Genomic DNA, 27,533 nt, shown 5'->3' on the forward strand with positions numbered 1-27,533 from the left:
ATGTACTGTATGATGCTTCCAGATGTTGCTGCAGCTGCCACAGCAGACTCACCACACGCTGCAGGTTCTCCTGAGCTTCCTCTGACTCTGACTTGACACACAGTGATGGGACAGAACCGGACCTCAGCTGTAAACTCTGGTCTACAAAGCAGTCATTAGTAAAATGTTCACTACAGATGGTGATATCAGTCCAGGAGGATTCTTTCAGTCGCTGTCCGTTGACTTCCAGAACAAACTGGACCCACTCCAGTCTCTCCTCCGGGTCCTCTGGTAACTTAAAACGCTTCGCATTTCGGCGAAACGAATCACAACCGTCGACAGAGCACATTCTGGGTTTAGGTTCTGTCCTTTTGGCTCTTCAGGAGGTCGGACGGGCTTAAATTGCACTGTTCATGCGGACTGAGAGGCTGTCTTCCACCAACAACAACAACCACATGCTAACAGCTGGCTAGCCGCTTTGCTAGTGGCTGTGATAGTAACGGAATGGGCGGGGCTCTGTGTCCAGGTTCGCCTGGTTTGGTGTCAGGCGTATCCCGCCTCCACATTCAATATATCAGCTTCATCTTCGTGGTCGTTACTGACAGGATACAACAGTTCAACATTGTATCCGCTTACAGTAATTGTATTACTACTAAACTGAACAGTAGGGTCTTTACTATTATGTAAAATAAAAGTTTGCATTTACTATATAAAAATACAAGCCCCACAGTTGGAAGTCAATGCAGCTAAAATCAGTGCGCCTTTCAATACTGGGATTCTAACCTTTCTTTTTAAAATACTACTAATGTCCACCTTCTCAGCATGGAACCAAATTTCGGAAGATATTCTGCCATTCCTCAAAAGCATTTTTGTAGCATCTCAATGCTGGATGTGTTGTGTTGCTGAACCTTTCTCTTTAAAATACCCTAAAGATGTTGTGTTCCATTCAAGTCAGGTGACATGCTTGATCTGGTCAATTTTCACTTTTTTCTTCTTTAGAAACTCTTTTTTTGGCAGCATGATTTCATTATCATGCTGGAATATTCCATGTCTGTTTAGCTTACGTTGGTGGTGCCATCTATAAATGTTGCCTCTCAACATCTTTCCCACTCATGCAGCCCCATATCATAACAGTCCTACTTCTGTGCTTCACTGTTGGGACTATGCATGTTTTGAATGCTGTCTATAGAGGCATGTTAATAATGTTTTTCACAGTCCTTCACACTTATCGCTTAGTCTACGGCTCCTGATTGCTGCTGCAACTGCTTTTCAACTGATATCTAGTCGGTCATAGGGCCTTCTCTATCACTGTGAAGCCACACAGTTTGATGCTTTTTTAAAATATCTCCGGCAGTTCTTGTAGCAGTGGCCGTATGATGTGTAAATGCAGATAGACACAATCCATCGTTCCAAAACTGAAGAGGTTCTGGTGTTGATGGTGTTGATGTCTCATTTTTATAACCGTGTTCATGAAGTTAGGCTAATAAAAAAAAAACACAGATGTATTCAGTATAGCTTGAATGCTCAGAGTATTTAAGACCTGTATAAGCACCACAGACAGTGTAGACCTCTCACACTCTACTCATTAATATGAACTAAATTGCCTACTTACTCAGAAAAAATTAACTCTTAAATACACTATAACTTGCTTGTGGTTTAATGCAGACATTTAAACATTTAATGTGTACTCATTGGTCCAAGAAGACTCCAGCAGATCAGCATAAACCTAGAAAGTTAATATCTTAACACACATTAACAGACTCACCATTTAAGTTTATGTGAACCTCAATAAGCCGCTTCAGCAACGTGGATCTCCCAAATATAAAATTTCCTCTGAAGTGAAAGGATTGGAGAGACTGTGATATCAGAGTATATTATATTGATTTGTCTAAGTTGCAAGCAGCAGATAAACTTTAGAATATATTTCTGCACAAGAGGACTGTGCATGACGGGAATGATCACAGCGAGAGAAAAAAATGTTGTGGAGATAGCCATGTCTGTTGCTTTGCCTTCAATTTACTTTCGAAAATTTTCAGTTAAAAAAAAAAATAAAAATTCCTTTTAACTCACTATATTGAGGCTGAGACAGAGGTCAGTAAATGCAGACTAAGAAAACCCCCAAACTGTCTGGTCAAGCTTTTACTAGGTATCTACGAAATGGCATTAGGCCAAAGTTTCATTTGGAAGTCAAACATCTGGACAACAGGCCTGTTTTCACTTAAGATACTTTGTCGTCTCACATCAGTAAAAGTACCAGTGTAAACAGAAAATGAATAAAGTAGATACTTTCATTTCAGGGTCTCGATGTTCCACAGCGCAGAGGAATCATTAACACTATCAGTAACACAAGATTTTGCCATTATGACCTCATATAGGCTTGTATTGAATTCTGTTTATTTATCTGACATTTCATTTAAAACATTAAAAAACTGCATTACAATATTACAAACACATACAGGGGGAAATCTCTGTTTCCTCAAAGTGCTCCATTGCTCTTTCTGCTACCTGGTCACCAAACTATACAGGCATTTTCCAGCTCTGTTGCCTCAAAGTTGAAAGAACATAATTCAAACCATTCTGATAACTGTACAAACTGTTGCCAGGGAAGTCGACTGATGGCACTAAGACATGTGGCTCTGTTATGGCCAGTAACTCCTCTTATACTATATATATATTATTCTTATATGTACTATGTGGCCTCATAATGAAAGGAAAAAAACAGGATATTTTAAATGCAAAGAAAACAGACACTTAAAATGCTGCCAGTTATCAGGTGAAACAGTGTCTTTGAATCTGAAATGACCCCAGTTTAAAGAGTTAATGCTCATTTCCTCATGTTTAATATTTTATACATCATGGAAAACAGTCCAACACTGAGCTGTGTCTTTTCAAGAGTCTTCCACTGCCTGATTCTTTCTTGGTCTTCCCCGCCGCTTCCCTGAGTCACCGTCAGAGTTTTTTAATCTTCCTTTTGATTTCTGTGTGGTGACTTTCTTACTCCACTCCTCTTCATCCTCCGTTGAGTCAAAGGTTATGTCACTTTCCATCAGCTCTTCTTCACTATCTTCATCACTGCAGTGTGTCCTCTTCCGCGCCTTTACTTTAACGATCTTAGTAGATGAACTTTGCATTTCTCCTCCCTGAAAAAGGTTGTCTGCTGTGTTTCTCTTAGGCCGCCCAATGGGTCTGCCAGTGCTCCTCTTTTTTGGTTTGTGTATTCTATTCTTTTGCACCTCCTCTTCTTGATCCTGTTCCTCCTCTATGATGTCAACTCCATAGTCTGTGCCTCTTTTGTTTCCACTCTCCTGAGCATCATCAGTGTCGCTTACAGTTTTATTTTTTTTGCATTTCTTCTGTCCACGTCCAGAGCTGGATGTGTGGTAACGCTGGATGTGACTCTTCAAGCTCACGTTGTGATTGAAGCATTTATCACAGTGCTGACACTTGTAAGGTCTCTCCCCTGTGTGCAGGCGCATGTGGGATTTCAGGTGGCTTGACTGGTTGAAACCACGTTGGCACACCGAGCATTTATACGGCTTTGCTCCCGTGTGAACCGCCAAGTGTCTCCGGAGAGGAGTACGACGGTTGAATTCAATCCCACAGATGTGACATTTTAACTGCCTGGGGCCTCTGTGCTCTACCAGATGGATTCTACGCTCCTTATTTGTGGCAAATGTCTCTGAACAGTCTGGACATTTATAGGGTTTTCCTTCAGTTAGGTGGGTCTGCTCATGGGTCACTTTGTCCACCTTGGTTTTGAATGTAACATGGCAGTATTTGCACCGATGCTCATAGTTTTCATCGTGGATTCTGCTGTGTGAATTTAGAGCGATCTCAGTAACGCACCTCTTGCCACAAATATTGCAGGAATAGGGCTTTATTTTGTGCTCACAGGTGTGAGGCTTCAGAATATTGAAAAAACTTCCACACTCTGCACAGAGCTCATTCATTTTGAGGCCACTCACGGAGTCAAAATTTTCGTCTTCACCTTCATCTTCGGTTTCATCCTCTGAGTCCTTCATGAGCTCCTCCTCCAGTGCAAAATCCTCCGTTGGGTTCCACTCCCCATCTGAACTTTCCTCATCATCATCATCTTCCTCTCCGTCATCCAAGGGATCACTTTCATCGTCACTAAAAGTGATAATCTCTGACAAAAATGCACTGCTGGGGTCTTCATCTGTTGACACCTCCTGTGAATGATACAGTGGCAAGAATGAAGATCTAGTATGAGTAATATTTTTCTGATATTAATGTTTCTTATGTAATATTAGAGTCAGTTTTCTAAAAAGGAGGTGCAAGCTAACACACCTGCAAAATATGCTTGAGAGTCCTGAATCCTGCCCCCTCACTGCCCGCTGCTTTGCCAGGTAAGCCATTCAAAATAAGCACTAACCTCACAGTCCATAAGGTTTATTTACTTATTTGCTTTCAGGAGCAGCTTCTGTTCAGTCTAAAATGTCTCAGCCACAAGCAAAACACATCCAGTCTGCTTCGAGAGTGAACACAAGAGTCTTCATGCACTTCCAGCATCTGAGGGACTGAAGACCCAGTGTATTGTTTTTATTATTGAAGGCACAATTTACCACAACAATTAGAAAATCCTGAGTGTTAGCACATTCTGCAGCTAATGTGGCTAATGTTACCATTAGCTTTGACTGTACGTCCACTGGTCAGAGCTCTGTGGAAACTGTAAAACTGGTTTAAAACCAATAAACAAAGACTGGATGAGTTATTTTGCTTTTCTGTCTGTTGTGCTCCTGTGAAATACAAACTCAGCCAGTGTTTACCTCGGTTTGCTTCTCTCCTGCTCTCTGTGTTCTAATACACTGCATTTTGATACAGCTAATTTCCTAAAAAAAAAACACCCATTTACGTGTTTTTTCGGTTTCTACTGTCAGACAAAGAACAGCACTGACATAGCAACTGAAACACAGCCCATTAAGAATACATACACAAAAGCCAGATATGTACATGTGAAAGGTGTACATAGTCCTTATTATGTCTTAACTTTTCCCTTATTCTACTTTTGTGTTTCTTGTTTTGGTTCTAACTATGCAGATTTTATAATGGCAACACTATGTGGCAAACTCGCCATACATCAGAGCTTAAGACAACTGTGCTGTGAATTCTATGATATTTCCATGTAAAGCGATCACTCACAGAGAAAGTTAGAAGCAGTAGTCACTTTTACATTAGCAATCAAATAAATCAGCTGTAATCTTTTAAGCTACAACCAGATACAGTGCAGTATGTCTGTCTACTGTTTTACCTCTGATTTTACTTCGCTGCCTCCTGCCAGGTTTCTATCTTCAGCTGTAGGGACGTCCGCATTGATCTGACTTTTCCACTGGTTTCTGTAGTCACACTTAAAACACCGCTGGTTCAAAATGATCAGTAAGCCATAGGTGACCTTCTCCATCTGAAGTTTACTCCCACATGACGGGCATTTGCGGACAAACAACTCGAGGAGGCAGCTTTCATTCACAAGGTATTTTCCTTTCATCTGTAGAAGTGCAGCTCTAAAAAAAAACACCAAAAAATGACAGACTGTCAAACACAGCAAAATATTAAACCCGATATATCATAAATTGAAAATATGCTGAAACAGTTTCATTTACCTTTCCTTGTTTAAATCTTTGTTCAGAACTTTTTGTTGGATCTGGCCGGATCCAGGGGAGATGCTATCTGAAACATCAGGTGAATATTACACTGAAAAAACACTTTACACAGGATAAAATACAAAATAGTTCCATATTCATAAGAGAAATAGTGTGACAAAAAATATTTTAATGTGGCATTTCATGCATAGAGTCTTACCTGTGTTTTCAGGGCAGAAAGGTTTACTATCGGATGTTTCAAGATCATCAGGAGCATCTGTGTTTTCCACAGAATCCTACACAAAAACAAAAGCTTGTAGTTCAACTCAAACTACAACAACGCACAAAAAATATATGCATGTTCCAATCCACAGCTCCAAGCACTGAAGGACCATGAATACATACACTCCAGTTTATCAGGAACATGCTCAATGCCAGTTCTGGAAATTACACTGGGTGGTGCCTTTGATTGTATTGTGCTATATCATCCTGTGTTCTCATTATTTTTGATCACCCTTTAAAACAGTGAATCTAGACCAAAAAAAAAAAAAAAACAAACAATAAAACAAAAACTGAAATACTGCTGTGTATAATTCAATACAGTTTAATAGCGCCACTAAACTGCATCTTCCAAATAGTCAGAAAGGTAATTCAACGCCTCTCTACAAGAGTTTCAACAAAAACTAAACACCATGACCTCCATGAAGGATTTATTGCAGGACGGCATTAGGTATTTAGGCTAATCAGACTAAATAAATAGAAATCAACTCCACAAAATTCTACCACAACAGTAAGTAACCAAGCGATGTTTAGATTTATTTGACTTTCAATGTCTAAGATGTGTGTCATTTTCATTTATTTGAAACCTCATCCTTAAAAAAAACAAACATTGCTTGTGTTCTTGTACACAAGCAATGGCATTGACCTGTTGTCTTTATGATTATCACTTAGATATTTAACAACTTTATTCATTAAAAGCTGCTGGGATCAAGCATCCAGCTACAGTGTGACATGTAGGATGTACTGTATGATGCTTCCAGATGTTGCTGCAGCTGCCACAGCAGACTCACCACACGCTGCAGGTTCTCCTGAGCTTCCTCTGGCTCTGACTTGACACACAGTGATGGGACAGAACCGGACCTCAGCTGTAAACTCTGGTCTACAAAGCAGTCAGTAGTAAAATGTTCACTACAGATGGTGATATCAGTCCAGGAGGATTCTTTCAGTCGCTGTCCGTTGACTTCCAGAACAAACTGGACCCACTCCAGCCTCTCCTCCGGGTCATCTGGTAACTTAAACCGCTTCGCATTTCTGCGAAACGAATCACAACCGACGACGGAGCACATTCCGAATTTAAACTATGATCCTCTGGGTCTTGAAGAGGTCAGGGAGTGTTAAATTTTGATGTTCATGAGAACTGACAGGAACCTGCAGGGACACCTGAGGTCCGCTATCAACAACAACAAACCCAAGCTAACAGCTAGCCATAGCTGCAGCTGGCTAGCTTCTTCTTCTACGGTTGGCAAACATTAAACAGATGCACATTACCGCCACCTAGCGGGCAGAGTGTGGATTAGACGGTTCAATATTTACATCATTTAGTAAAAACTCATCAAATTATTTGTTTTAAATACTTAAATATGTTTTGATAACGCTCCTTTGTTGAGCTCTTTTCAGAATTATATCAGATTTAACTTTTCCTGAGGTTTAGGATCAGATGCCTTCTTTCTTCCTCATATTTATATTTTCTAACGTCACGTTTTGGTAATTCTTCTTCCCAGCAGCAGTCACATCTGTCTGTGCTGGATTTAATTTTTTTTCAACAGTTTACTGTTTAATTTAATTGTGTCCAACTACACGTCTTGATATTCTTATTTAATCTCTCCTGCTCCTTCCAGCACACCTCATTTCTCCTACTTTCCTTTGAACTCTACACTGCCGACATCCTTTGCTCTCTTCCTAAGGTGAAGACCTTACAATATTAGACAGAGATATGTAACTGGATTCCATTTGAGCAGGTCTTTGGCAACATTCTAAAACAAAACTCATCAGATCATTTTATATTTAACTTGATAAAGGGGTGCAAGGGTAATGTGGTCATATTTGAGACCTCTCTCACGCTGTCAGTAGACTCAGTATGAAGTGCATCATCTACTGACTCAGTGTACAAAGTACTGTAATATAGTCACGCAGGTAAGGATACTGTACTGATACGCAGGTCCAACAAGACTTCAGCAGATTGATATAAATCTGGAAAATTCCCACTTTACCACAAAATAATAGGTTCACAATATCTGTCTTAAAATAGATGTGAATTTAACTTTCAACATTATGTCTTACCAGAATCAGTGGCACTCCTCTATTCTTTAAGAAATATAAAACATAAAATTCCATTTCACTCACTACATTGGGGTTGAAGCAGATATCTATGAATGAGGACAAACAAAAACCCAAAGCTGTGTATCATGTATGACATGTCATTGTGTGAAAATCAAACATGTGAACATCATGCCTTTTTCACACAGGACACTTTGACATGTCACATCAGGAATAGCAGAAGTGTAAACAGAAAATTAATTAAGAAGTTAATTCATTTTCAGGGTCTCGCTGTCACAGTTTACTGAGTATGCAATTCTAATTCAATACACTTATCAAATGTGGTCTATAACCCATTAAGGTCTGTTAACAGTCCATTCTGTGTGTGTGCTGAAAGAGAATCCACTGTTTTTACACCACCTCGCAGTGGGAGCTACAGGGATAGTAAATCTGGCACATGCTAAACACCTAAATATCTACTGAAATATCAACAATCTTTCTCCAGAAACACAGACTCAACCTTTAAATAGGGCAAAGTCACTGTTAATGCTGATAGTAAAACATTATTTTCCCACTACAACATCATACAGATTTGTCTTGACCACTGTTCCCTCGAAGTTGCGCGCGTGCGCAATTGCGCACCGCTGACACGGTCTCCGCACACAGAAAATCTGCGCTGCACACAAAAAAAAATTCCAACCTAAATTGTAAATAAAATAAACACGTAACAATTCATTCTGTGCTATTTTTCAATGTGAGTCAGTGAGTGATTGGTGACTGGCTGCTGCAGCCAATGATGCGATTCACATACGTATTTACCATAGACTGTATATAATGGTATTTACGCAGCTAATCAACATCAGGCGTCCTTATTTGCAGCCATCGCTGTTCTCATAGATATGAATGAGTAGATAGGACACGCCCCTTTGAGCTGCGTGCTACAGCGAGGCTAAGCTAGTGTGGGCAAAGTTTCAGTGCATTCTGTGGATGTAGACGGCGTGAAAACGGAAACAAGTATGCCGTCTCACTGTGCTGCATACAGTTACACACTGCTTCGTACAATTGAGACAAGGAAACTTGGAATGACTTTTCATAGGTAAGAATAATTTTTGGCTCTTTTTTCATTATGAAATCTTGTTGAGAGCTTCCAGTCTATGAGAGCTAACTAGTTAGCCACTAGCAAAACGCTAAGGCGAGCTAGCAGCTTGACAACCAAATACCAGACGATTAATAGTAGCTGTAGTATAGTTGTACAAGCAGTAGTAGTAATACTAAAAGTACAAGCAGCAGTAGTAGTATAAACAGCTGTTAGAGTAGTAGAAGTAGTATCAGCATTTGTAATAGTATTACAAGTTGTAGTAGCAGTGCCAGTATCGGCAGCAGTAGTTACTGTACTACCACTACTACTAGTAGTAGTCACATTGCTATTATTACCACCAATACTACCAATAGTAGTTATAAAGCCTAACTCATGTATATCCAGATTACATCTATGTTCTTCCTCCAAACACATTTTATGATTGGGATTACAGGCAGTTCTTCAGGACTGCTCTCAAATAATTGAAATGTTACTAAACAAGGTTATACTTATCAAATTAAATAGCTCTAGTCTCCAGTATATTGGCGAATTCCGTTCTTTGTACTTAATTTATTAGCATGATTTCTTTTTAATTTGTTGTGTACAGACTTAATTACTTCTCTGTCTATTTTTCTTACTCCATGTAGGTTTCCCAGAGACTATGGGTTGTGGAGGAATTGGAAGTTTGTCGGCTTAGACCTGGTGTCATTCCATCAGTGTTAAACTTCCCGGCTCATCTTGGAAGAGTATGTGCCAGAAAGACCACGACCAAGCAGCCTTGAGATCTTAGGCAGCGTCTCCCTCAGGTGGGTGTCGACGGTGTTCACGGTCAGGTCTGTAGAGGGGGGAGGCCGCCACCCACCTCCCCGCCTACTCTCTACCCTGACTCCACCCAGACTCTGCCTTGGCTCCACCCATGTGGTCACTTCAGGAACTACGATGCCAAAGGGACGACGAATTTATTTCTTTTCATCTGATCTGCAGGTCAATGAGTTAAGGGTTTACCTGTAGAGGTGTAGGTTGCTGGTTCAAGACCAGACCTTTCTTAAATTTTATCAAAATCCTGACAAAGAAAAATGCCAGTGGTGGGTCTTGAACCTACCACCTTCCACTTGCTAGTCTCTCGTCTTATCCCGTGAGCTACTCGCTCAGATACTAATGCTTGGTTTTTTTGCGCATTTATCATCTATTTTTTTGCCATTTTCGATTTTTTTTTTACTTGAGTCTCGACTCGAACATTTTTCACAGGAGGTTGGACTTCAGCCTTTGTGCTGGAGGGTTGAACCCTCAGTTCCAAGACTTTCAAAGCCTCCAGACCTCCCGAGTCCTCAGGACCTGAGCTTTCACACAGTCTGAGGGCTGAAATTTTCTAAGTCCCACAGTAGTTCTCTGTTAGATTGAACTTCCAGACAGTCCAAGGACTGATATCTTCTAAGTTCCTGAGTACTTCTCTGTTAGTTTGAACCTTCAGACAGTCTGAGGACTGAAATCTTAAAAGTTCTTGAGTAGTTCTCTGTTAGTTTGAACCTTCAGACAGTCTGAGGACTGAAATTTTAAAAGTTTCTCAGTACTTCTCTGTTAGTTTGAACTTTCTGGTTAACAGAAGCCTTAAAACTTGTGACCATGAGTCTTGACTTCACATTTAGACCATCCATCTGAGTTCTTCTCAGACCTTCACCTGTGGGTTTTTTAGAAATCCTGAACAAACTGTGATTCTCTTCACTGAACAGTAAAGTTTGTGGAGATCAGAAGGTAACATTAGTTTGATCCATGCCTTCAACTACGAGTAGACTTTATCTGGAAAGCAGTTTTCTGAAATGAGTTCTTAGTAAATCTGTCCACAATCAAACCAAGAACATAGAAAGAGGAAATGTTTGAAGAAACAACTTGATGTTTTCGTTTCAGACTAGAAAACGTTTTCAGACCTTTTTCTGTTTTTGCTCTTTTTGATCGTTTTATTGTCTCTTCTGTTTAACTTGATCTTCTAAAGTCTAACTGGTGTCTTTTGAAATGTTTCCTCTTTAGTTTGATTCTTCTTAAATGTTTAGTTTTGCTCTTTTCTCACCTTTTATTCTTGTCTAATGTCTGATTTGATTTCCAAATGTTTTGTCTTTTTAATGTTTGTTTTTGCAAATGTTTTATCGGCTTGTTTGAGTTTCTTTTTCTTTCGCAATATTTAATGTTTCGATTAAATCTTTAAGGTTTTTCTTTTTAAATGTTTTACCACCTTTTAATGTTTAATTTTCTTTTTAAATGCTTCATTGTATTTTCTGTGTAATTCCTATTTGAAGTTTTATTGTCTTTAAGATGTAATTTTCTAATTAAACATAAAATTTTTTAATTAAATGTTTTGTTTTTTCTTTTTTGGCCTTTTCCAGCTTTTTATTGGATAGGCGTAGTGAGAGACAGACAGGAAACGGGGGAGAAGAGTCATGGGAATACATGCAGAAAAGGGCCACTAGCGGGACTCGAACCCAGGCCGCTGCGTCGGGGACCAGCCCCTGTACATGAATCACCCACTTAACCCGTTGAGCTATACGGGCACCCACGTTTTGTCTTTTTAAAGGTTTAATGATCTAATTAAATGTTTTGCTTTTTTTAAAAATGTTCAATGGTGTTCTTGTTTAATTGTATTTTTTTTTTAAATGTTTCATGATGGAAAGTATTTCATCTGTAATTTGTAATATTTGTATATTAAAAATTTTGTTTAATTTCATACTGACATGTATTGTATCGTGTTGAATGATCTCATTCAATATTTTGTCTGTTTAATATAATTTAATGTAATTTAATGTTTACTCTATTAAACAGACAAAATATTGAATGAGATCATTCAACACGATACAATACATGTCAGTATGAAATTAAACAAAATTTTTAATATACAAATATTACAAATTACAGATGAAATACTTTCCATCATGAAACATTTAAAAAAAAAATACAATTAAACAAGAACACCATTGAACATTTTTAAAAAAAGCAAAACATTTAATTAGATCATTAAACCTTTAAAAAGACAAAACATTTAATTACAAAATTAAATGTTTAATTAGAAAATTACATCTTAAAGACAATAAAACTTCAAATAGGAATTAAACAGAAAATACAATGAAGCATTTAAAAAGAAAACCAAACATTAAAAGGTGGTATATGTATATATAATTTAATTGTAATTAATGTTTAACTCTATTAAAGACAAAATATTGAATTAGATAATTCAACAAGATACAATGCATGTCATTATGAAAGTAAACAAAATTTTGAAAATACAAATATTAAAAATTACAGATAAAATATTTTCCATCGTTAAACATTTAAAAAATACAATTAAACAAGAATATTAAACATTTTTTAAAAATGCTAAATATTTAATTAGATTATTAAACCTTTAAAAAGACAAAACTAATTAATTAATTAGAAAATTACATCTTAAATTTCTTAAATCTTTTTAATAATCAAACTTTTTAAAAGTTTTATTGTATTAATTTTTTCCTGTGATTTAATTGCTTTTTGTTATGTGGTTTATTTCTTTAATCTTCTTTTTCTGTCAAGACTTTAACCCCAACCTTAAAAATGAAATAAACCCTTAAATCACAATGAAAATACTTCTGTTGTCACAATCATGAGTTAGTCAATTATTCAGTTTATCAATTCAACTTTATTTGTTTAGCACCTTTTACACAGATGACAAAACTAAACAAGCAAAGAAAAAAAAACTATGCTAAAACTGATTGAAACTCAAAAACATTAAAAAAAAATAAAAATTAACATGGTAATAAAATATGTTGTGTCCAGGGGATGGAGGGAGTTTATTGAAGTCTTCTTGGGCTCACATGGGAAATCATTTAAAATATAAACTTGATATTCAGTCTAAGGAAACTGGAGAGCGACAGAAGAACCAACAATATCTCCTGTTTTCTCCTTTAATGAGTCGACTCTTTTTGTGCTTTCAGACCAAAGAACTACAGACTCTTCACAACCTGCTCAAACTCTTGGTACAGGACCTCACCACACGGGTCAAGAAGGTTTCCGTCTCATTTCTACTCTGAAGCTCACCTTCTCCTGCTCAAACTGCTGACAAATGTTTCTGCTGCTCTAAAGTCTGATCTCTAGAACTTCCTAAAAACTCTCAAAGTCTCTTCTGCTGCAGATTGCTTTGTAGAACTGTTCCAGAAAACCTCACTAAACCACATGGAGGGGCCTCAAGATAGTCGTCCAAATGAAACCATACAAAAACCAAACTAGCACAACCCAAACGCTAAAGTCTCCTGCAGCCTACCAGAGAACCTCTGAGAACAGAGAATCAGGACAGGAACTCTTACCTTCTGGACAACAAACATTGGTTCTCAAACAAGAATACAGATTGTGTCTGACCAAAAACCTCTAAAGACTCACTACAGCCAAGATAAAGACACAACTCAGCTGCACCAAATCCACTAATCATTGCACATATTAGCACCATGTGCTAACTGTGGCTAAAGAACCACATTTACCAAGACAACAATCCAGTACAAAGCCCTAAAACACACAAAGAAACACATTAAAGACGATTTTACTGCTGGAAGCCAATGCCTAAAGAACAAACTACAGCAACAGAGTCAAACCCGATTCAGTGGAGAGAAGCAGAGGAAATGTTTGGCTGCAGCTAAATAAAGCAAGAAGATACTGAGCTGCTCAGGTGTTCCTGATAACACCAAGCTGCTCAGGTGTTCCTGATAACACCAAGCAGCCACCTGGACAGCCAATAGGAACACAGCTTCCTGGAAGTCCAGAGGGCTGGGTTAGTGAAGGAAATTTAGTTTAAAGTTGAAGCAGAAAGCTAACAGAAAGTTGAAAACCACCTTCTGATACCTGAAATCTCTGAGTTTTCACACAAAGAATGCCTGAACATGTCAAACTGGTTCCATAGTAGAACCATCATTGTAAAAACGTCATAGTATGGTGTGTTGCTCAAAAAACATTAGGACCCGGCTGTCAGGGGACAAACATGTAAGAAACATGAGAACAGAGAGAACCCAACCAGTAGGTCACAGTTTATCATCCCCCAGTCATCTCCTGAAGTCCATATGGTGAGAGACATCAGTATCTGGTTGTTAATTTACCAGAGGATGCTTATAATCATGCTGATGTGGTCTGTACTCTACAGTATTTTAGTGACTCAATAAATGCCTAAGTTGTTTTTTTTAAAATGCTTTTTAGTTTTTAATAAACATTTAAGAGCCTATATGTAATCAATAAATGGCCTTTGCCTATCTTAAGAAAAATTCACTCAGAACTCTATGTTAACAGTACTAAATAAATCAATAAATACATGCATACACACAAAAATAAGTTAATACATTAACTGTGTTAAGATGAGATTTAGATTTTAAAAAAGTTGTTTATGTTTTTGCAGAATCCAGTATTACTCACTGGTTGGTCGTTACATTTTATTAGTTTGATTTCACTGTTTAAAATGATGCCACCTCTTTTCAGACAGAACCTGTGATAATAAAACAATACAAAATTTCTAGTTCCGTGTTAATAAAGCCCTTAAAGCTTTAAGTATGGCTAAATGCTTTTTTCAAAATTAAATATATCACTCCTTAGGTGGTAGTGGCCCCAAGTTCAGTAAAGTTGGAAAGATATTCACAGATTCGGGCTTCCAGCATCAATAACTCATTAGATATAGGTTGTCAAAACATAAATGGTGCCTCTTTCCCATCATTGCAAGGCAGACAATGTGCTACAAGCCCAGTTTTATCAAAAGTAGCTGTCTTTCAAGCTACAGGAATAACATTGGTGTCTATGGAGTGAACAGGGTCCGTCTGCAATTTGCAAAACCACTGCAACAGTAAAGAGAGACAAATATTCAATAACTTCACTCTTATACATCGTAGTGTCACTAAAATCACTGCAGCCTTCAACTGGCTCCTGTTGACAAAGTGTTTTAACAGAAATGTAAATGCTGTAATTTGATTCTTTTAATGAACCATGTAACTTGAATGGATGTGATGCTGGTGTGACCACAGTGCACACGTCTGATGTTGCTCACAGTGGTCCAAGGGACGCTCAGGGAGTTTGTGTGTTTGCTCAGACTCATGAAAAATTAGAGGGAACATTGGTCTTGACATTAGTTTCTTATTTATCTGCAAAAAAGAACAATAATTTGTTATAATTATAATTACTCCGCCAAAGAACGCAGCGGAGTTATGTGACTATCGCCATTGGTTTGTTTGTCTATCCGTTCACAATATTACTCAAAAATGGACTAACGGATCTGGATGAAATTTTCAGGGAAGGTCAGAAATGACACAAGGACCAATTAATTAAATTTTGGCAGTGATGTGGCTTATAGTCTGGATCCACGAATCCACAGATTTGTTAAGGATTTCTGTATCATTATGAGATAGCAGTACAGCGTCACTGTAACTATGACTACAAGTGAACACTACGTCAGCTGCCTGCTGACGATCACATGATGGTGATCCTACTACAAACCAACCGCTGCAGACTTATCGGGACTTATCTGTCAGAAATGATTCAACAACTGAGCGGCTTTGGCGGAGTACTGCGCTCTCTGAGTGCTTTTCTTGTTAACATTATAGAAATTCATTATGACATTATAAACACCTACTGGGGAAACCTCTAGTTCCTCAATCAAACTGCTGTATTCCTTTTTGAGTCATGAGCTTCTTGCACAACTACAAAGTTGCTTTTCAGGTTCTCTTTGATCAAAGGTGTTGAAATGCACCCTCAACCCTCTGATAACTATAAAAAGGGCTGGGATTGACACTGTTTTTGTGTACAAAATAATTCCATATGCATTCTTTTGTAGTTTTGATGTCTTCAGTATTAATCTACAATTTTTACAATGAGGTGTTTAAATTTATTTCTATGCCCGTATTGTTTTAATCTGTTGTTTCGTTAATGTTAAAATTATTACCTGCGCACCTTGATAAATAGGCTGAAGTGGTTAAATTCAAAGTAAGGTGGATAAATATAAATCAAACCTTATTTTCTCCTGGCCTTAATTAAGAAATTAAAATAAATAACGATGAATAAATTATCTTACATTCATACATATAAAACAACAAAAAAGCAAGTAAATCACAAGGCAAAGCTGAGTGTCTGGCTTGGACTGGGAATCACTGAATAGGCCCCAGATACACCCTGATGTCAACCCCTACAGCAGATCACAGGGAGTGTGTTTATTGGGTGGAGGTGGTGGAGGACAGCGGTGACGAGAGGCCCAGCTGGCGGCAGACTAGCACATCTTGGGAGACCTCCACAGGAGAACAGGGCAAATAGGGCTTTACTGTCAAGGTACACAGGCTGCTTAGAGGCGACGAAGTTTGTTTATAAAACTTTACGTTTTCGTAATGTTTGGTTTGTGGAGCTCTGCCCGTAATGGTTTCTACTGAGTAACTTTCTTCTTGTATAGATGAAAAGTCTATCACCAGTAAGAAAGATTATTGCCTTATCGCACAGGCCTAATTGTACACACTAACCCAACGGAGGACAAACTGTAGTACAGAACAGATGGCACTAATATATGAGCAAGTCGCACTTTTCATCCTCTTATACAGCATATGGCCTCCTTATGGCAGAAAACAGGCACTTAAAATCTTGCCAGTTTCATTTACTTTTACCCACCTCTGACCAATTAACTGGATTAAAAAGGTGAAATAGTCTGAACAGTAAAAAATAATGAAATCTGAAGATACCCCAGTTTATGTTTAGTCCTTCATGTTTCATATTTCATGTATAACTTTCTCTTGACCTCAATAATGTTTTTTTTTAGGTCAGTGTCTTTCTAAGAGTCTTTAACTGCCCGATTCTTCTTGGTCTTCTCTGACGCTTCCGTGAGTCACAGTCAGAGTTTTTTGGTCTTCCTTTTGATTTCCGTGCGGTGGCTTGCTCCCTCCTCTCCTCCTCCTCCACAGTTACGTCATGTTTAATTGGCTCATCATCACAATCTTTATCACTGTAGTGTGCTCTCTTCCGTGCTTTTACTTTGGCGGTCTTATTTGAACCTTGCATTTCTCCTGGTGTATTTCTCTTAGGCCGTCCTATGGGTCTACCGCTGCTCCTCTTTTTTGGCACATGTACCCTCTCTTTCTGCACCTCCTTTTCTTTATCCTGTTCTTTCTCTCTATCACTCACAATTTTGTTTACTTTACATGTATTCTGCTCACATCCAGAGCTGGATGTGTGGTAACGCTGGATGTGACTCTTCAAGCTCACGTTGTGATTGAAGCATTTATCACAGTGCTGACACTTGTAAGGTCTCTCCCCTGTGTGCAGGCGCATGTGGGATTTCAGGTGACTCGGCTGGTTGAAGCCACGTTGGCACACCGAGCACTTAAAAGGCTTTGCTCCAGTATGAACCGCCAAGTGTCTCTGGAGAGGAGTAGGGCGGCTGAATTCAATCCCACAGATGTGACATTTTAACTGCCTGGGGCCTCTGTGGTCTTCCAGGTGAAGTGTTCGCTCCTTATTAGAGGCAAATGTCTCTGAACAGTCTGGGCATTTATAGGGTTTTCCTTCAGTTTGGTGGGTCTGCTCATGGGTCATTTTAGCCACCTTTGTTTTGAATGTAACGTGGCAGTATTTGCACCGATGCTCATAGTTTTCATCGTGGATCCTGCTGTGAGAATTTAGAGCGATCTCACTGACACACCTTTTGCCACAAATATAGCAAGAATAGGGCTTTATTTTGTGCTCGCAGGTGTGCGACTTTCTTTTATTAAAAAACTTTCCACAATCCGTGCAGAGCTGACTGTGCTGGGGGAAGAGGGACAGATCATCATCTTCATATTCACTTTCACTTTCCTCTTCAGAATCACTCTGAACCTCATTTGGAAGCGAACGCTGTATCACTGGCTTCCAGTTCTCATCTGAGTCTATGCCGCCTTCATCACTGGACTCCTCTGCTTCGTCTGCAGGCTCACTCTGCTTATCAGTAACTTCAACTGACTCAGAGACACATGTGATGCTGCTTTGATTGTCATCCACTGACACCATCTGTGAAAAATACGGAGACAATAGGAAAAATGTAACAAGATTTGATGTCCTGAATGTCAAATAACAGTTTGTTACTAATTAAAGTGTGTTTTTAGTAAGAGCTACGAAAAAAATGCTTAAAGCAAAAACATGTACAAGACTGCAAAAAATATACACTGATCAGGCATAACATCATGACCACCTGCCTAATACTGTGTTGGTCTCCTTTATGCTGCCAAAACTCCTCTGACCCAGTGGGGCATGGACACAGGACCTCTCAGGATGTCCTGTGGCACCGGGATGGTAGCAGTGAATTCTGAGGGTCCTGTGGATTGCAGGGTGGGGTCTATCTAGATCAGGCTTATCCTGAATCATCCCACAGATTCTCAGTAAGATTTGGATCTGGGCAGTGTGGAACATCTTAGCTCTGTCGTGTTCCCTGGGTCACTTCTGAGCAGTTTTTGTAGGGTGTCGGGGTGCATTGTCCTGCTGAGGGTGGAAACTGGCATCATAGACTGCTGTTGCCATGGGAGCTGGGGGGTTGCTTGACCTGCAATGTTTAGGTGGGTGGTACATGTCAAACATCCACATGATTGTCAGGACTCAAGGTTTCCCAGCAGAACGTTGCATTGTAACAAGATGATTGATGTTATTCACTTCACCTGTCAGTGGTCATAATGTCGTGGCTGATCGGTGTATATTTATACACAGACAAAACACTAGACATTACAAATAGTCAATGACTTGTTGCAAAGCTTTGTTGGATGCACAATACAAGCAAATAACACCTTTAGGTACATGGAGATATGGTGCAGTATATCTGACTACCGATGTTCTACCTCTGATTTGACTTCCGTGTCTCCTGACGGGGGTTTATCTTCAGCTGCAGGGACGCTGGCACCGACCAGACTTTTCCACTGGTTCCTGTAGTCACAGCTCAGGCACTGCTGGTTCAGGACGATGACGACCCCGTGGATAGTCTTCTCCACATTTACTTTAGAACCGCAGAAAGGGCACATGCTGTTGAACAGCTGGAGGAGTTGGTTTTCATTCACAACATACTTCCCTTTCATCTGAAGAAGAGCAGCTCTGAAAAACAGCATGTGAAAAATACAAAATTTACAGATACAGGTTTAAAACACAAAACCTAGCACACAAAGTGTAACTGTATATAATTACTAGTGTAACTTACTTTTCTCGGATCATATCAATGTTCACAACTTTTTGTAGCAAGGATCCATAATCAGAGAAAGAATCAGAGGTGTCACTTGGCACTGGGCTTTCTGGGGCACCTGCAAATTGAATTTAAGAAGTCACATGGAAAGAAAATGTCTGAATACATGCAGACTTGATCTTTATTTAAGCATACCAACGTAAAGATTCTTACTCATACAAATGGAAGACTTTTCTGAAGCAGACGTCAGACTGTCACATGCTCTGAGTTGATCATCCTGAGGAAAAACTTCTGTGGTTTCCGCAGTCTCCTACACAAAGCAGGAAAATATTAAAAGCTTGAAGTAAATAAAATTTACATATAATATTCCAAAAGTTTTGTATAGCTGATGTACCAGTTGATGGCACACTACAGTAGTTTAGTGCATACACCAACTAATCAAACTGTGTACTAGTATGGAATGTTTACATTTACTTAAGCATTGTAATTAAGTACAAATTTGATGTACTTGTATGTTATTTAAGCATTTCAATGTATGCAGCTTCATACTTTTACTGTATGTTTTACTTCACTATTTTTGCCTGACAGCTTTTATCAGACACTTACTTACTTTCCAAACTACATTTTTTTCATGTCTTTCCTTTTCATTGAAAAGGAAATATCTTTATATGTGGTGATTCTAAATGCTTGTCATAAACTGAAGGATTAGGTGTTCTTATGTGAGGTGAGAAAACTGTGTGTACAAACAGCACATGTACAGAACAGACAGTGGACTGTGAGGAGATTGTTGCTGAAGTTAACAAAAAGTAGACTGGATTAGAATCACACACTCCATCCTTTAGCTAAATAAACTATTTTAAAACACAATCTGGAAAGTGTGTTGTCACAGATATAACAACAGGGCTGTTTTATGAACTCACTAAAAGTGGAGTAGTTGTGTAATGTTCTCTTTCTCATAGACACATGCACACCTTATACATCTGCATCAATAAAATGCAACATGAACATCAGTGCAGTGATCATATTAATTACGTCTTAACACTTTGGAGAAAAAATTAACTGTGATTTTCTTTTACAGCTATGCAAGCTTTAACAGTCATGGCATGATTTGGAAGTCAAGCTTCAGTTCGATTCTCTCTGTGCAACATATGAGATATCATCTAAAGTGTGACTGTCACAAGGAGGATTGTCTGAAAACCGCTGTATAAACCATCGTCAAAGCAGTGTAGACCTTTGGCCAGAAGTACTGTCTGATGATCTCATGAACTGCAGCCTTTGCCACCATTTGCTAATTGCATATCTTCAAGTTGTTGTCAACTTGTTCAGCCGTAATACAAATCCAGAAACACAATATATAATGCTTTATTTTACATCATATTATATAATTATATATTATTTACTGAAAGTCACTGCAACCTTTTTTTGCAAACTGTGTACTTTCTGGTTACATATTTATACTTTAAAAAAAAAAACATTGAATAGATTGTTGTACTTTTACTTAACCATAAACCGGTAAACCATATACACAGTGAATGACCCTAGTAATTGTAAATGTGAGTAATGGGATAACACAGTTTCACAGTCCTTCATATGCTTATTGTGTAGCATCAATAACATCATGCACCTGTGATTCCAAGCATTTCAACTGAGCTAATGAAAATAAGCCTTATGTACTCAACATGTTCTAAACAGTCCTCCTTTGATGGCTAATGTGAGTTTCTGAAGGGATCAGTTAGTTATTTATTAAATATATAAACAATATCAACACCTGACACCCCTGCGTAGTTATAAAATAAAAATATACGTGTCATCTTAAAATGTATAAAGAAATAAACAGCTAACACCTGAGTCTACACCAGTCTTTAATCGCATATATCTGACAGTGATGTTCATACTGTGGTTCTGAGCTGTATCTGTGTGTTGATGTGCAGCTGCAGCTTTCAGCTACATGTTTCTGTCTCACCTGAGCTTCCTCTGACTTGACACACAGTGATGGGACAGAACCGGACCTCAGCTGTAAACTCTGGTCTACAAAGCAGTCAGTAGTAAAATGTTCACTACAGATGGTGATATCAGTCCAGGAGGATTCTTTCAGTCGCTGTCCGTTGACTTCCAGAACAAACTGGACCCATTCAAGCCTCTCCTCCGGGTCCTCTGGTAACTTAAACCGCTTCGCATTTCTACGAAACGAATCACAACCGACGACGGAGCACATCCTGGGTTTAAATTTTGACCGTCTGTGTGTTGAATAAGCTAAATAAATAGTAAAAGGGTGAGAGGAAACGGGTCAAATCATCTCCAGTACCAGCAGCGTTCAGCTAACAGAAGCCATATCTGCTGCTGCGGCAGTGACAGCGGCTTGAGGGGCGGGGCTTCGCGGCGGGGGGCGAATGGTTTGATGTCAGGCGTACACCGACTGGTGATGAACTACTAATGCACTCGTGTTTGGGTTTTTCTTTTGGTTTGTCAACTGTTTATAAAAATATATGTACATATATATTTTTTCTTAATCTCTCTGTATTTGTAGGATTTATCGATCTAGTAAATTCAGCTTTCTTTCTTCTCAAATATAACTATACTTAAATAAAAAAATAAATACAGTTGAATACAAAATACACAATTCCATATACAATACCTGTGCACTCAGAATTCAGAATTAGAGGCAGAACAATTTCAAAATCCTCAGCCAGATACTATCACAGGACAGCAAGAACAATTTTTTTTTTAATGTTTGTAAGAATTTACCCGATTTAAGCTTTAGTCATTATAATTTCCCATAAGGAATTTATCACAATAATTATTACGGAAACATTTTCCTTAGGTGCTGTAGGGGTTTATTGGTATTTATGTTTGCTGCCAAACTACAGAAGCAGTTGAAACAGTTTCTCTCTCTGTTGCCACAAAATGAAAAATGCACTCCTAACTTTTCTGAAGAATAACGGTTTCTCATATGCTATTCTGAACAGTGATGGGATTAGATGCAGAGAAGAAGTTTGCAACATGTGTGAATAACTTCTGAGCACTTTACATATCATACATAATTTTATATGACTGTAATATAAAGAATAGTGTATTTGAAATACATAGCAGACAAGAGCATTGTCACCTAATATATATTTAATATATTTCATTCCAGTCTGATGTTATGTTACACACATTAGTGAACATGTATTCTCAAACTGCAATCTAAACTCTGGCCAAGACCTAAGTATTTGTACCTCATATTAAGCCATTGTCAAGGAAATAAATGTCCCCTTCGTGTGACTCCTCGTTCTTTTACTTTGCAATAAAATTAATTATTTGACTTTGTACACTTTAAAAGTCTTTACATCACTAGATTTTTTCTAGGTCTTCCTCTGCGCTTCCCTAAGCTTTTTCCTTGGTTTTGGCTGCTGCACCTCTTCTTCTTTCTGTCTGCTGGCTTAAAATCAGAGTCACTGTCAGAAAGTTTTAGTTTTCCTCTTGATCCTGCTGTGTTCTTCATCGCTTTCTTGCTTCTCTCCTCTTCCTCCGCTGCTGAATCGAAGGATGTGTCGCTTTCAGACGATTTGTCTTCACTTTCTTCATCGCTGCATTGTGTTCTGTTTAGCTCCTGCACATTAAGTGCTCCAGTCTTAGTGTTTGATACCTGACCTTCCATTTGAACTGACAGAACCGTGTTACCCGATCCAAAGCTCTTAGGCCGTCCTATGGGTCTACCCGTGCTTCTCCTTTTCTTTTTAAAGCTATGTACTCTCTCCTTCTGCACCTCTTCTTCTGTATCCTCTTCTTCTTCTGCATTGTCAAGGCCAGAGTCCACACTTCTGTTGTTCCCTTTACACTGAGCATCACCAGTGTCACTTTCCCTTTCGTTTATCTTTTCCTTCGTCTGCTCACGTCCAGAGCTGGATGTGTGGTAACGCTGGATGTGACTCTTCAAGCTCACGTTGTGATTGAAGCATTTATCACAGTGCTGACACTTGTAAGGTCTCTCCCCTGTGTGCAGGCGCATGTGGGATTTCAGGTGACTCGGCTGGTTGAAGCCACGTTGGCACACCGAGCACTTAAAAGGCTTTGCTCCAGTATGAACCGCCAAGTGTCTCTGGAGAGAAAGCGGCCAAAGGAAGTCCATCCCACAGATGTGACATGTTAGCTGCCTGGGGCCTCTGTGGTCTTCCAGGTGAAGTGTTCGCTCCCTATTAGAGGCAAATGTCTCTGAACAGTCTGGACATTTATAGGGTTTTCCTTCAGTTTGGTGGGTCTGCTCATGGGTCATTTTGCCCACCTTTGTTCTGAATGTAACGTGACAATATTTGCACCGATGCTCGTAACTTTCATTGTGGATTCTGCTGTGAGAATTGAGCGCGATCTTGCTGACACATCTCTTGCCACAAATATAGCAGGAATAGGGCTTTATTTTGTGCTCACAGGTGTGCGACTTTCTTTTATTAAAAAACTTTCCACAGTCTGTACAGAGCTCAGTGTGTTGAGGGAGGATGGAGGGATAATCAGCCGCCTCTTCTTCCCCTTCATCTTTGGATTCCTCATCAGGTTGGCTTGGAAGCACTCCAAGTGGGAAAAAATCCTTCACTGGCTTCCAGTCCTCATCGGAGTCCATGTCACCAGGATCGCTTGATTCCTCTGTTTCATTCACGGCATCACTCTCCTCATCGATAACTGCAACAATCTCAGGGACCCCTGTGATGCCGCTGTGGGTGTCATCTGTTGCTGCTGCCTGTGATACGATTACAAGAAAAGGTTTCAACCTCTCAACCCCAAGCAGTTTGTGTGTTTTTAACTCCTGTTTTTACTCACTGTGGGCTAATTCACTGCAATATGAAGTCATACAGTACTATGGAAACAGCACAACCACGGCTAGAAGTAGCAAGAACTTAAAAATGTCTTCTTAGTACTATGACACGGTTATAATTCCATACATCATAAAAAAAGAAAAAAACTGAAGTTAAATTTCTTTTACAAGCTATTTCACAAAAACTGTAAAAACCTAAATCAACATGTACAATATATTTCCGAGTGCCCACAATTGTTCCCAATGTTGGGGAAAAAATGGTAAATCTACACTACCAGTCAAAAGTTTGGACACACCTTCTCATTCAATGCTTTTCATTTATTTGCATTATTTTGTACATTGTAGATTAATGCTGAAGATTCACATTTTTTTGTTGATAACATAATTCCATATGTGTTCTTTTATAGCTTTGATGTCTATCTACAAAATAACAAAATAAAAACCATTGAATGAGAAGATGTGTCCAAACTTTTGATTGGTATTGTACCTACTATAGATATTTTACTGCTGACATATTTTAGTTCCCATCCTTGTTTCCTCTCTGCTGTAAACACAGCTTGAATTTCAGCCTAGTTCACCAGAAAACTCTTAATTTTTCTCATGTGACTGCTGGTTGTAGCTGAATCACTAATGGTTGAAAGAATAAAAGAGAGCAGAAATTTTGTTCTTTTCAAAATATCTGAATCATTTTATTATTGTCAAACTTTTAAATGTGCATGTAGAATAAAGTGAAGTTAATGATATCCCTTTGGACGCCAGAAAGTTGAAAATCCATTGATTCTTTCAGTTTTTGGCCTTGATAAAATTTAAAATTTCTACATTTTCTTTTTAAAGACAACATGCCTTTCAACCCACCAGCAGGTTTTGGAGTCTACAGGTTTAAGACTGCACAGAAGATGCTTGTAGCTAAATAAAATAATCCAAAATGTCCAAATCCAATTAATTTTACAAATGCCACAAAATCAAATAATATGAAAATGGCATTAATTGCAAGGTTATGCAAAACTTGAGTACAAAAAAATAAGAAAAAAACATGACCTTTGAGAGCTCCACATGATATAGACAAACTAAACAGTGCACAATTATCTTAATCTGTACGCTAAACTCTTGCGTGTGGATGCGTAGCAGCATGTCTGATTGCTGATGTCTTACTTCTGTGCCTCCTGTCAGATGTTTATCTTCAGCTGCTGGTGCACAACCATCAGCCTGACTTTTCCACTGGTACGTGTAGCCACACTGAAGACAGTGCTGGTCCACGATGACGAGGAGGCCGCGGGTGACCTTGTTCATCTGAAGTTCACCTCCACATGACGGACACTTGGAGCTGAACAGCTGGAGAAGCCGCTTTTCATTCACAACAAACTTCCCGGCCATCTTTAGAAGAGCAGCTCTAAAATAAATAATTGAAGTGAAATATGACACACCAATCTGCTGTCAAAAAAAAATTTTAAAAAGTGGTCAAACTGTGGAAAAATGCTTCAAGAAGAACTTACTTTTTCCTGATTAAATCCCTATCCACATTTTTTGCTTGCATCTGATTATATGTAGATATGAATGCATCTGAGGGATCATCTGGACATGAGACGTCTCTGGGGGCCAGGCCTTCTTGGGAGGCTGCAAATTAATTATGAACCGATCAGGAACAACATTATGACCACTGACAGGTGAAGTGAATAACATCGATCATCTTGTTATAATGCAACGTTCTGCTGGGAAACCTTGACATTCATGTGGATGTTTGACATGTACCACACACCTAAACATTGCAGCTCAAGCAACCCCCCCAAGATCCAAATCTTATTGAGCATCTGGGGGATGTATCAAGATAAGTCTGATCTATGTAGGTCACACTCTGCAACCCAGAGGATCCACAGAATTCACTGCTGCAGGACATCCCCAGAGGTCCTGTGTCCATCACTGGGTCAGAGGAGTTTTAGCAGCATAAAGGGGACCAACACAATATTAGGCAGGTGGTCGTAATCTTATGCCTGATTGGTGTATGTAAGTACACATAAAAAATGCATCATTATACTTAATTTTTTGCTACACATGATTTAACATTACCCGATGAAGCTGGCCTTGAGTCTTCCGAACATACAGTTGGGCCATCACATGTTCTGAGTCGATCATGTTCATAAACAACTTCTGTGTTATCCACAGACTCCTACACACAGTGACAAAAAGAAAAGCTTTAAAAAGACACACAATGTGTTAACAGCAGAGTGTGGTTGATGATGTAGTGCTTATGTGCGGACTGGATGAGAAAATATATGTAAACTTTGCGTGGGGACTGACTGTATGATGTGTATACTTACTTCCACAGTATTAGCATATAGACCTACTGCATGGAAACACTACAGCTGTAATGGCACATTACGCACCTGTCAGTGTTAGGAACATCTGAGGCACGATGCAAGGACACAAGACGTGGGTTAGACAGTTTGCTCATTAATTTACAATTTATTCTGCACTCTTATCTTGACTTTTGTGTATATTATTGTCAATCACATATGTTCCTGTCAATACTTCTGCTGGTATATTTGATCAACACCCCAGGAGTCCTGTCCACTGTGACACCAGGGTGCAGCACTGTGTGATGACGGTGCAGGTCGGAGGTTAACCCTCACCTCACATTTACTGCTGCCCAGGTTCGGCTCTGGATCCTCTGACTGTGGACACACTGTTGGAACAGAACCAGGCTTCAGCTGCACGCTGTCAGTGAGCTGTACGAAGCAGTCATCGTCAAAGTGTTCCCGACAGATAGTGATGTCAGTCCACGATGACTCTTTAAATCGCTGTTTATTGACTGTGGCCAGAAACTGAACCCACTCCAGCCTCCTCTCCGGGTCCTCCGGTAACTTGAACCGTTGCGCACTGCGACGAAGCGAATCACATCCGACCACGGAGCACATCCCGGATATAAGTTTTGTCCCCTCCGAGTTTAAAACTGCCCGAAACTCTTTATAAATGTTTGCTGGATCCGGGATGCTGACAGGGTTTGCAGTTTAAGCAGCGCTGAGCTAAATTAGCATGCCGCTGTTGCTACGGTAGCGGTGGTGGCTGGATGGGCGGGGCTTAGCGAGCGGGTTCGAATGGTTTGTTGTCAGGCGTACACCGGCCCCAGTCATGTATCATCTATCAGCTATATTTTTATGTTTATTTATTTATTTAGACTGTGGCAAATAGCTTAGTCACTTTATTGACCGGTGGATTTTGTAGAAAAATATAAAAAAATATATCTTTTATGCAATTTATCTAATTTTTCTGCATTATTTATAATCAGTCCAGGCGTTTTAAACAACTGAAATAGCTTTAGCCATTAGGCCTCAATTCTAAAAATTAATCAAGGTCCTGAAAAATGTCCCACTCATAAACACTGCTATAAAAATGTATATCAATGCCATTTTTCTCTTTCACGGAGTAATCTGATCATTACTGCCAAATATACATTAATTTTCAGGAGTTTATCACTTATTTACTTAGTACCACTGTTTTTTTAATTTTCAGAAGCACAAACACGAAATATTTTACTCAAAGTTAAAGGCATTGCAGTCTGGTTTATGTCAATGAACAGCAACAATGTTGATTCTGATTCAGATTGTTTCATTTTTC

General features: G+C 39.0%; 4 protein-coding genes and 1 long non-coding RNA gene across 7 annotated transcripts in view; 1 reads left to right on the forward strand and 4 right to left on the reverse strand.

Annotated features, from left to right (window-relative positions):
* LOC118471319 (serendipity locus protein delta-like) overlaps positions 1 to 453 on the reverse strand; it is a 36,829-nt gene extending 36,376 nt beyond the window's left edge. For all 3 annotated transcript variants that reach the window (XM_055014012.1, XM_035955289.2, XM_055014011.1), the window contains exon 1: positions 53 to 453. In XM_055014012.1, coding sequence (XP_054869987.1) covers positions 53 to 328 — 276 coding nt within the window. In that variant the 5' untranslated portion in view covers positions 329 to 453. The remainder of the gene's footprint in view (positions 1 to 52) is intronic.
* A 1,898-nt stretch (positions 454 to 2,351) lies between these two features.
* Positions 2,352 to 7,092, reverse strand: LOC129347216 (zinc finger protein with KRAB and SCAN domains 7-like). The gene is made up of 5 exons (XM_023285776.3): positions 6,647 to 7,092; positions 5,797 to 5,872; positions 5,598 to 5,664; positions 5,249 to 5,498; positions 2,352 to 4,169 (listed from the first exon to the last, which is right to left on the reverse strand). Exons 1-5 carry the CDS (start codon positions 6,920 to 6,922, stop codon positions 2,868 to 2,870), a joined length of 1,971 nt encoding a protein of 656 aa, XP_023141544.1. The 5' UTR covers positions 6,923 to 7,092; the 3' UTR covers positions 2,352 to 2,867.
* Positions 7,093 to 9,649: 2,557 nt separating this feature from the next.
* LOC129349746 (uncharacterized) lies at positions 9,650 to 13,478 on the forward strand. Its single transcript, XR_008602858.1, has 2 exons — positions 9,650 to 9,776; positions 12,927 to 13,478. It is a non-coding gene; the product is annotated as an uncharacterized LOC129349746 (long non-coding RNA).
* A 1,601-nt stretch (positions 13,479 to 15,079) lies between these two features.
* LOC129347218 (zinc finger protein with KRAB and SCAN domains 8-like) lies at positions 15,080 to 21,514 on the reverse strand. Its single transcript, XM_035955286.2, has 5 exons — positions 21,096 to 21,514; positions 19,346 to 19,442; positions 19,151 to 19,250; positions 18,798 to 19,047; positions 15,080 to 17,979 (listed from the first exon to the last, which is right to left on the reverse strand). The coding sequence occupies exons 1-5, from the start codon at positions 21,345 to 21,347 to the stop codon at positions 16,753 to 16,755; spliced, it is 1,926 nt and encodes a 641-aa protein (XP_035811179.2). The 5' UTR covers positions 21,348 to 21,514; the 3' UTR covers positions 15,080 to 16,752.
* Positions 21,515 to 21,933: 419 nt separating this feature from the next.
* Positions 21,934 to 27,000, reverse strand: LOC111578814 (uncharacterized). The gene is made up of 5 exons (XM_023285779.3): positions 26,549 to 27,000; positions 25,986 to 26,085; positions 25,415 to 25,535; positions 25,074 to 25,311; positions 21,934 to 23,846 (listed from the first exon to the last, which is right to left on the reverse strand). The coding sequence occupies exons 1-5, from the start codon at positions 26,831 to 26,833 to the stop codon at positions 22,458 to 22,460; spliced, it is 2,133 nt and encodes a 710-aa protein (XP_023141547.2). The 5' UTR covers positions 26,834 to 27,000; the 3' UTR covers positions 21,934 to 22,457.
* Between the last annotated feature and the right edge of the window lie 533 nt (positions 27,001 to 27,533).

Source organism: Amphiprion ocellaris, chromosome 10 (assembly GCF_022539595.1).
Source record: "Amphiprion ocellaris isolate individual 3 ecotype Okinawa chromosome 10, ASM2253959v1, whole genome shotgun sequence".
In the NCBI taxonomy this organism is placed as follows: Eukaryota; Metazoa; Chordata; class Actinopteri; family Pomacentridae; genus Amphiprion; species Amphiprion ocellaris.